The 10,850-nt window shown below is 34.9% G+C and overlaps 1 protein-coding gene across 1 annotated transcript; it reads left to right on the forward strand.

The window, feature by feature from the left end:
* Positions 1-3,897: 3,897 nt before the first annotated feature.
* LOC107002099 lies at positions 3,898-5,402 on the forward strand. Its single transcript, XM_015200015.2, has 2 exons — positions 3,898-4,923; positions 5,004-5,402. Exons 1-2 carry the CDS (start codon positions 3,898-3,900, stop codon positions 5,400-5,402), a joined length of 1,425 nt encoding a protein of 474 aa, XP_015055501.2.
* Positions 5,403-10,850: the final 5,448 nt, after the last annotated feature.

Below are 10,850 nucleotides of genomic sequence, written 5' to 3' on the forward strand. Positions count from 1 at the left end.
CTAGCAAGATGCTTGTAGTCGAATACATTTTCCCCAAAACATTGGATTTTCTTTAAATAAGAAAAAATTTAAGAAGATAATTTTAGTCAATTCTAAAGCACTCTTACCTCTTACAAATAAGTAAAGATTTAATAGTTATAACTTCAATTAATTTAAAGTCCTAAATATTAGTATAATTTTTAGAATCTTTTAGTGAAGGGTGGTTATCCACACGGATGGCCTGGGATCGATCTCCCCTCAATGTCTTCTGAGTCGAGTCTGTTGCATAGGGCTTGCATAGTACGATTTACATTTCCTGTGTGGTTTGTAGGCTATTACACAGTGGGGGTGTTTACCAGTATGCACAAAGTGCTCACCACAGAGTGTTCGCCCAAGGGCAGAGGTTATAGCGTCTACGGGGTTATCTTGGGTTTCAAAAAAAATTAATCAATATAAATTGACATATAATCATGTGAGCTCAACATGGATTTCGATGTATAATCTCCATCAAAAGGGCCCAATATACTTTGTCAGGGTATAAGGTTGATCTAAGTTATTGTTGTACAAGTAAGCAATGTCATGGAGTCAGTCTTGATATGCTGGTTGAGCCAGGGGTGTCAAAAATGAACCCAAATATAGGAAGCCTATTGTTATGTCATAATATATGTATCTTTAGGAAAATCACTTTTTGAAATGTTCTAAATATAAAACAATTTGAAAAATATACTTAGAAAAGAGTCGCCACATAATTTTTTGAACAAATTAAGAAAACTTAACTCAAAAGGATTTTAACATATCAAATCTTTATAAATTTAGAGAAAATTGGTAAGAGGTTCTTATTTACGCTTCAAGAAGGTTTTTAAGTCATTTGAAGCGTCGGCTAAGATACGGTTATCCTACAACTTGACAAATTATTAATTGACTATTATTTAGGAAAATGATTAAATATGATAACATTAATTGATAATATATGATTGACTTGAGAAAATTGTTAAAAGAATAATTTTTAATCTTTAGAAAAGTTGGACCTTAATTAAAACATTTGAATTAAATTACAATTGATTGGAACTTTAACAAATTTATATTGATTAGAATTAATTGAACTATTTTTAAACTAATAAATTAAACTAAATTGAGTAAATTAGAGCATGAAAAACTATTTTAGATTAATGGAAGAATAGGTAAAAATTGTAACTAAATATATTGAATATAAGTATAAGAGTTGATAAAAAATAAATTTTATTAAAATAAACTAACATAAAGAGTAGTTATGGTTGTCTTTTGGAGAATTCCATTAAGTTAAACCAAATCAAATAAAGGGTTAGTGTTAACACATGTAATAATGAACAAATAGTAACAAAGAAAGCCAATGAATATTCTCAAACTTCGGCCCTTTTTCGATATTGGGCTTGACCAAACCTGAACTTTTCCTAATTCTAAGTTTTCAATCTTTTAAGATTGCTGCTGCTTGCTTTTTGGGCCTGTCCCATCCGCAACAAATGTAAAATTCATGGGTTTGGCACATCTCCATAGTGTATACACTGCTCGTATACATCTGCATATCATATGTGCAACCCATTTTTCTACTTTCTAAGACATGTACATCAATTCTGAAGACTTGTTACCTTTATCGGAGCAGCACTAAGACGACGAGCTTGACCTCGAAGAGACTTACACCACCACTTGACCTCACAAGATTCCGATGAACTCGAAATAAAAAATAATATTTTTTTTAACTCTTGACACTTAAACTTTTGAAACCATTTGAAGCCTATATTAGAGGATGAAAATCCCCCCCCCCCCCAAAAAAAAAATCACTTGAGCATGGAAAACTATTTAAGGGGAGAATTGCGGCAATTAAAGGGTAAAAATATTTTTTAATTTTGAATCTACCCATTCCTTTTCGAGGCAACAGTAAAAAAGTAATGGAAAGTTGTGTTTGCTCTTAAGCTCTGCGAAAAGGGGGGAAACGGGTACGAGGGGACGGGACCAGGAAGAGTATGACCGTTGCAAAAAAAAAGGAGGATGGAGCGGCTTTTCTTTGAATTTTCCGAATTGATGCGACGTTTCTGAGTTGTTCGCGTACGGATTCGATTTTTCGGTCACCGGATTTTTGAGTTTCGCTTTGGACTGCTGGGTTCTACTATTGTTCTTCACGTTGGAGAAGAATAACAGGGGTTGGGCGTTTACAACATTGTACTATTACTGGTTTTGTTGGACAAGGAATCGGGTTTGGGTATTATGTTGTAATGTTGTATGGGATGGGCTTTGAATTATTTGGAGGAAGAATTGGGCCTGGGTGTTTGGGTTGAGTTCGGCTGCTGGAAATAGAAAATGGCCCAAAAATTGTCTTCGAATGAGTTTAAGGTTAGGACAAAGATGGGTTAGATCTTAGGGTTTAAGAAATAGCTAAATTGAGTTTAGTTTAGGGAATTTGACTAAAATTTAAATAAAACAAAATAATATTGATTAATTTACGAGATTTTTAATACTAACGAAATAAAATAATAACTTAATTATGAACTAATTACTCAAAATATAAACTATAAATTAGTTAAACTATTTAACCGAATATTTAAGAAAAAATAAAATATTTTTTAGACGATTTTCAATATTAATATAATAAATACAAACAAAAATATATAGAATATAACTTTTTTAAAAAAAGTTATGAAAATGACAAATTACTTAAAACGATTTGAAAAAATATTAAAAACTTTATAAAACCAATTATTTCAAATCGTTTGGAATTTAAGAATTTCGATGATTAATTTATATTGTGGAGGGTCAAAATTGGGGATGTCAACACCCGTCCATCCCATTCAGAATTTTAAGAGTTGGGCTCAAGATAATTTGAATTGGGTCCAATGTCAAATCATTCAAGTCGAACTCATTTTAAGAGAAGCCTCAATTGAGCCCAATTCAATCTTCAATTTCAACCCATTTTAAAACTCTTTACTAAGATATGTTCCTATATTAAAGGTATGATTATTATCTATTTAACATCTTTTAGAATTATCTATCCACTTGTTACTTTTTAAAAAAAAAAAATTTAAACGGAAATTCGAATTGTGATTATAAAAGTTAAATATCACTATGTTAAAATTATTGAGATTAATCGGGTCAAATTGGGTGGGTCAAGGCCCAACCAATTTTTAGCCCATTTGAGTTCAAAGTAAACTTAGGCGGGTCAAGACCAACTCAATTTCTATCTCAACCCATTTTGATATCCCCAATTTCAACCAACCAGCCCAGTTGACTATAGAACTTAAGATATAATAAGCTCAAATAAAAATATAACTGGAGGAGTCTGAGAGAATAGTTTCCAAAGATAAGAACAATGAACTAATCTTGTATTCAGTAATAATGATTTATGTAGAATAACAACTTTTATAGTCACATTCCCACTAAACCACTAACTAATCTACTAACCTACTAACCTAACTTTCCTAAACTTTAGGAACACATTTCTGCAATACTACGAAATAGGAAAAACTCTCAGAGTGAACAAATACTAACTGAAAGCTAAAATATAGATATACTACAGACTTAGTCAAATTAGACTAGGAATGATGTTGTCAACTTTAACATTGACACCCCTAGTTGAGCCTTAAATACCTACACTAGCTAAGGACTTCATGTATTTTTGTATAATATAGATCTAGTTATAGATATTAAATTCACAAATTAATGGTTAAACTTTGTTGAACTCTAGTAGTAGCTTGTCTTATTTTATTTCCTTGTTTCCTTTGTCATCCAAAAAGCTTGTGGTTCCTCACACTAGTCACGTTTCTAAGTTTGCATGGAATAGCATACATATACTTTTATCTTTAAGTTTTTATTAAGGTGACTCCAATATCATTAATTATATGTCTCCATCTCAAATCTAAGTCATTTCCTAGCTTTAACTAAGCCAAAATGGCAATGAATAAGCCATACCATGCTAAACAACATCCTAAGACAAGTTACTCATTCTCCATCTATCTCATCCTCATCATCACTTGTCCCATTCTATTCATTCTTTTCCAAATCCAATTTTTTCAAACCCCACCTTCCTCATCTCCATTACCATCATGGGCTTTGTTCAATCAAAGGCAAAAAGTTATCATCAACACAACTTTCAATAATCTCACCAAAGAATTAATGGCAACCAAGAAATTACTTCGTGAATCGGTTACATTTCTTCCTCTGAAAGACTTACGTTACTCATCGACAGCTCAACAAGGACACACATGGTTCATGAGTTCAATGTATGACACACATGAAGAAGGTGAAGTCCAATACCAAAGATTCCCCTCAAATGTATCAAAAGGTAAAGTTTTGTGCCTTAAAGGTAATAACACTCATGATGGAGCATGGAATTCATATGCACTAGCATGGCCTGAATATTTTCCTTACAACTCTACTTTAATGAAAGGTCTCACATTTATTTCATATAATCACTATAATTATGATAACATTTGGCATGGCTTGTCATCTATGGTACCATTTGTAGCATGGCATATCACGAACAACCAATGTTCGCTTACTCCCACTAGATGGATTTTGTACCATTGGGGTGAAGTTAGGATTAAAATGGGACCTTGGTTGAAATCTTTAATGGAAGCTACTTTTGGTGAACCACTTCATATTGAAAATATTAGTACCAATAATGCTACTTGTTTTGAGGATGCTGTGGTGATGAGACATAATGAAGGGGGTATGTCTAGACGAAAAAGGATTCAAGTATATGATTTGCTAAGGTGTAAGGCCAGAATTTATTGTAATGTAAGCAAAAGGGAAACGCCAGCTATCGGAATGACAATGTTCATGAGAGTTAACAATGGACCAAGATCTTTCAAGAATGAATCTGCTGTCATTGAAATTTTTGACAAGGAATGTAAAAAAATGAAAGGCTGCCACTTCATACTTGCTTACTCCAATAATCTCACTTTCTGTGAACAGGTATCCTACCTGTTCTTAATTATCAAAAAATTGTTAGCTCATGAGTATTATTTCGATGATGATTGATTTAATGTTTACAGGTGAGGGTGATGAGTTTGACAGACATACTAATATCTCCACACGGTGCACAATTAACAAACATGTTCCTCATGGACAAAAACAGCAGTGTGTTAGAGTTTTTCCCCAAAGGGTGGCTTAAAATAGCAGGTGTAGGACAATACGTGTATCATTGGATAGCTAGTTGGTCAGGGATGAAACACCAAGGAGCATGGCGGGATCCTGATGGCGATTCTTGCCCTTACTCTGACGATGATAAGCGTTGCATGTCCATTTATAAAAATGGCAAAATCGGATACAATAAGACCTATTTTTCTGAATGGGCTAGACGTGTTCTAAATGAGGTGAGAATAAGGAAGAAGGAAGAATTAACCTCAAAAAATAGTTCACATGTTACCTCTACTGGTTGTTACTGTTCTTAACTTATTTTTTCCTTTTTTACCTTCAACTTTTATTTGGATGATTTTGCACTTTGCCAAGTATTAGGAATGTTTCAACTATCTTAATATGGACCACAAATTATATAATTCAAATAGATGGTTGAAATTAATATGAATCCATTGGAATTAAATGTTTAGTCTTTCTACATTATCTCTTAGTTTTTAGAGAAATCTTTTAGAATTTTGTAATATATGTATTGGTAAATCGTGATATATGTATCCATTTAATTGTACAAGATTTTTTGTTTTATATTTTGGGAAAGTGCTAAATGGCCAGAATTATGTGGTCATAATATGGTCAGAATTGTAAAAAGACTAATTTAACTTTTTATCCTTTTAAACTAAAGTCAAATCTTTATTACTATTATTTTCTAAACATCTAAAAATACGTGTGAACAACTATTATTATGTTTCGTGAGTGAAAATTATTATTAACTAGATTCTCAAAGTACGTAGCTTTCTATTTTACTTTATTCCTCGGTTCATCTCCATTTTTCGTTAATTTTAAACCATCTCCATTTTTCACTAATTTTATATATGCTTACCTTACAATAAGAGTTTAATGAGCTTGTTGCAGAAGTATCACGTCCTCCTGAGTACGTAGAGAAAAGACAAGAGTAACTATAGTTGAAGAGTGCCTCTCTTTTCCAATTAAGAACTGGTATTTTTTGTTGCTAGTATTTGTGCATCTGTTACCAATTCTTCCATTTTGTTCATGCATCACTCCAGATAAATATATCTAATGTGATTCGCATATATGGATATATATAAATCTCGCTTGCTTCACTCGTGTATCTCATAGTAAAAAATACATGTATCAAGTGTAAATTAAGTAGAAAACTCTATAATAGTGATAAGATACGTAATATTTTAAAAATATAAGTAATAATAAGATGCATGATAGTAAATCATATGTAATTATATAGTATTTCTTTTCAAATTCCAATTAATGTAAGGTCTAACACTGACTATATAATTTAGATCCTTTATTCACTAGTAGTTAATTGGGTTTGTTTGATCGAAAATAAGTTATTTCGAGATAAATTATTCTGAAATTGTAGACGTGAGCAAGTTAAAAATTGATATTAAAAGTGGGAGGTATTAGTAGATATTATGTGAGAATTTTGGTACATCCTATATTTCTAAGTGAATGGGAAGTTTTAAAATAATTATGAGATCAAAACTGAGATAATATCTCATATGATACTCAATCATGAGCTATTCCCTCAAAAGTTTCTCATTTTTTTCTTTATAATTTCAAAGTTACACAAATATAATATACTAGATGGTTTTTGCACATGCTAAGCACGTGCCCAATAATTTAATGATATAAATTTATTGTGTTTGATCAAACATTTGAAATTTTAATATCCTGTTTATGGCTTATATAAAATGTCATGAAATTTGCTCTTTATACGGCAGATAACCAGGCATAAATACAAAAAAACATTACATCATTAGAAAGAAGCAATACAAAAATGAAAGTTACTGATATGAGGATATGTAATAAAATATCTTACAGGACATACTACTGATCTGAGCACCTTTGGAGTCACATAATTTGGTATTCACAAGTTGTAAGTAGTAGTCTATCTTCATTAAAGAAACATCAATAAACTTAATATGTGATAGAATATATGCCTTCACTTAACAGAATAATGGACCAGCTCCCTTACTACACTAATGAATATAACCAGAAAGTAAAATGCAGTAAAATCAACACAATGATTTTACGTGGAAACCTCCTTGCTTAAGGGAGTAAAACCNTCCTATCCCACAGACAAGAAGAGTTTTTGCTTTGTAGCCCTTTTCAATCTTTTTTCTATCAGCTTCGTCGTATTTCTAACTAGGCTTCAGAACAAGACTAGTTTTCTCTCCATCCTTTTCTTCCATCATCGGAATAAATGATCCATCAAGTACAATATCCCATAACTCGCTGTCTTCAGCCATGAGGTAATCATGCATTCTAACTTTCCACCAACTGTAGAAATGTCCATTGAAACGGGGAGGTCTTGTTGACGACTGACCTTCTTCGAGATTAAGTGGAGCAGCCATTCTAGAACAAATATCACTTCCTTGGTGTTAACCAAATAGAGAGTGCCTGTTCTGATACCACTTGATAGAATATATGCCTTCACTTAACAGAATAATGGACCAGGTCCCTTCCTACACTAATGAATATAACCAGAAAGTAAAATGCAGTAAAATCAACACAATAATTTTACGTGGAAACCTCCTTGCTTAAGGGAGTAAAACCACGACCTGTCTCACAGGATTTTCAATCGTTTTCACTAATCTTCAAAAGCAAAAGTAAAACACGATTACAACAAATGTGAGAAGAAGTTTTTAATCTCACGTTTAAGCAATAGTCTCTATTGCTTAACAAGCCTAAGTAGAAAACAATCTACCCACTACGCTATCCCACTTGGACAACCTAGACTTTTAACACTGCCCACTGATTCCTTATAGTTTCAGGAATAGTTTACAATATAAGAACAAGAGAATATATTCCTAAACAGCTACACTAAAAGCTCCAGAGATTACTGCTGTTCTTGGAATAATTCTTCCTTTTGTTTACTAGCAGCCTTTGCAAATGTTCTTGAAAAGTTCTATTTCAAGTTGCAAAAACTACCAAAGATGTTTAGGAAAGTGCCTTTTATATGGACAAGTCACTTTCCTTAAACTCTTTCCCGTTGGTTGGAGAAGTCCCACTTTCTGACGCCATCGGGAAGTGTGCACCTACTTTCTGTACCGTCTCCAGCTGGCAGTCAACTGGCTCGTTACAATGAGAGTCTGGTACCTCTACAAGGTCCCTGTGTTTGTTTCATCTTCAACGCTCAAGTAAGAAACCTGGTACCTTTACAAGGTCCCTAAGTTTGTCAAATCATCAAAACTGCAAATAACATTTTCCCCCTTTTTGATGATGACAAACAATGGTCTCAGATCTCCTCCAACTTTGTTCCCCCTTACTATATTCCCCCTCACTGTTTTTCCCCCTCACTGTATGATCATTCAGCTACTTACCAGTTTTACTTCCCCCTTTTGGCATCATAAAAAATGATATGCAGTAAACCAGTGATGTCAACAGTAATACAGAATAAGATCAAAGCTAAGAAGCAATCAATTAGGAAGGGAAAAGCATTCACAAAAGACTATAATCAGAACAACAGAGGAATAAGTTAACCAGCATTCCACAATAACATTAATACATTAAAATCAAACTGATAATCCAACAACACAAAGATAAGCCACAAAAAGAAAGACACAAGGGAGGTATTTTAACAGGCTAGGAAGAGGGAGGTGGATGAGACAGGGACTGGATGATGAGAGTGAGTTGTGCATTGGCAGCATCATTATCTTTAATTGCCTTCTCCTGCATGGCAGTGATCTTAGCCTTCAACTCTGCATTCTCTCTCTCCAGAGCTTGTACCACGGAAGAACCAGGTCCCTCATTCTGTGCAGTAAGTAGTTCTGCTTTGAGTATAGCAATTTCGGCCTCTTTACCACTCAAACGCACAGTGAGCTCCTCAACCTCATGCTTAAGCTGATCCTGATCTTCGATGAGTTGAGCCATCTTGCTCTTGGTATAGCCTCTCCCTTCAATACACTCGCACTCGACCAGGGTACTCTCGGAGATAGTCTGTTTAACCATCCCAACCTTTCCAACACTGAGAGGAATTTGAAAATGTTTGAATACTTCCGTGAGAAAGTATCTGTATCCCATTCCATGAACACCTTTCCTCTCGATGACGGTTTTGTAGATATGCTCAAGCATAAGACCTGGGAGATTCAGGGCATCGAAGCTACACAACATCTCCATCACAAACAAGTCAGCAGCAGTTGCTACTGTCCTCTTTTCGGTGCGAGGAAGGAGGACTTTGTTGATGAACTCAAAGACCAACTGGTACTCGCTCTTCATGATTTTCTTATAAATCCCAGCAACCTTGGTTGTGGGTGTCTTAGAAATCACAGAAGCAAACTCAGTAGAGCAAGTTCTTCCCAGCACAGACCGGGTCCCCTCTCTAGGCACCCTGAGAATTTTGCTCAACAAACCCTCATCTAAATGTACAGCAATGTCATTGACCCGTGTGAGGATACTCCCATCTTCTTTGAATTGAATATTATAATAAAATTCGTGCACTTCTTCTTCATAGAGGATGGGGGATTTTTTGTTGAACAAATGCAGCCATGATTGAATTTTAACCATATCGTGAAGAGAGTCCATGCAGGGAAGAGTTATGATTACCATATCAAAAACTCTCCCAGCCAAGACGGCTTGCTTTCTCAGGCTGTCAACAACTTCCTGCATGTTGACATTCTCATCTCTCCTAGCTTGGGCACCAGGTCCCTGTGATCTCTTCCTTTTGCCTCCAGAACTTTTCTTTTTGGACTTTGTGTTTTCAACCTTCTTTGAAACCTTCCCCTTTTTCTTCTCTGCCCTTTTCTTTTCCACTTCCTCAGCGGACAACTTAACAACATCAGTCTCGGGTATTTTGAAATTTTATACCTTGAAGGTTCTTGCACTTCTAACTGCAGTAGTAGAACGTGCACTGGCCTTCAAGGCATCGGCCATCAATTTTTGAGCAGCAGACCTAGTGGTAGGTCTTCTCCTAGGGGTCTCTTTCTCCTTCCCTTTTCTAGATATCTCACCTTCTCTTCGCTCAACCTTCCATTTTAAAGGTTCCTCCTCACTTTCAGAGTCAGAGGATGAGGAAGAAGGATACCTTCCAATATCAGGAGTTTTATCAAAAATGGGTTGAGTGTTTCTTACCTCTTCCCTCTGCAAAACATCAGTTTGCTCAGCCCTTGCTTCTTCCCGCATCATAGCCAAGCTCTTAATCACCAACTCTTCACTTGCTGCCAATATATTGGACTCAGATGCCTTATGATTGGGTAGATCTCCTTCAAAGAGATTGTCAGGCAACATTTCTTGCAACGGACCAGGTCCAGTAGGCAAGCATGTACTGTTTAGATCTATGGCATAGAAAAGATTGTCGGGTGTGTCTTGCTGAGAACTAGAAGGGGCATTGGGTCTGGACTGTACAGTAGACGGAGAGTAGAAAGCAAGTGGCTCTATTTCGCTAAGAGCATTTAGCATCTGTTTAGAGGTAGAAGAAGGAGAAGACATGTTTGAAGGACAAAGGAAAAAGGGTTTTCGAACAGAGAGAGGAAGAAGAAGAAACAAAGTTTGCCTTTTTAACTTTTGTTTAAACCCTTCTTGAAACAAAAGGAATGTTAAATGACGGATGTGGATTTCAAAAAGAAGTACTGAGGGTTTTTAAAAGGCGTGAAAAGGTGCCAGGTCCGCGATTGGATGTGTCGCTTGTGAGAGAAGCGATGGGAGTAATGGTCAGACTAACCGATGACTGACACGTGGCATTATCAACGGTCATAATTTTCAGTTTCAAATTAATGTAGAATTGCTAACCT

Source organism: Solanum pennellii, chromosome 10, assembly GCF_001406875.1.
Source record: "Solanum pennellii chromosome 10, SPENNV200".
NCBI lineage: Eukaryota > Viridiplantae > Streptophyta > Magnoliopsida > Solanales > Solanaceae > Solanum > Solanum pennellii.

Coding starts and splice junctions, on each gene's coding strand:
- LOC107002099 (XM_015200015.2), top strand. CDS start 3,898: ATGGCAATGAATAAGCCATACCATGCTAAACAACATCCTAAGACAAGT. Junction 4,924..5,003: donor ATCTCACTTTCTGTGAACAG/GTATCCTACCTG, acceptor TAATGTTTACAG/GTGAGGGTGATGAGTTTGAC.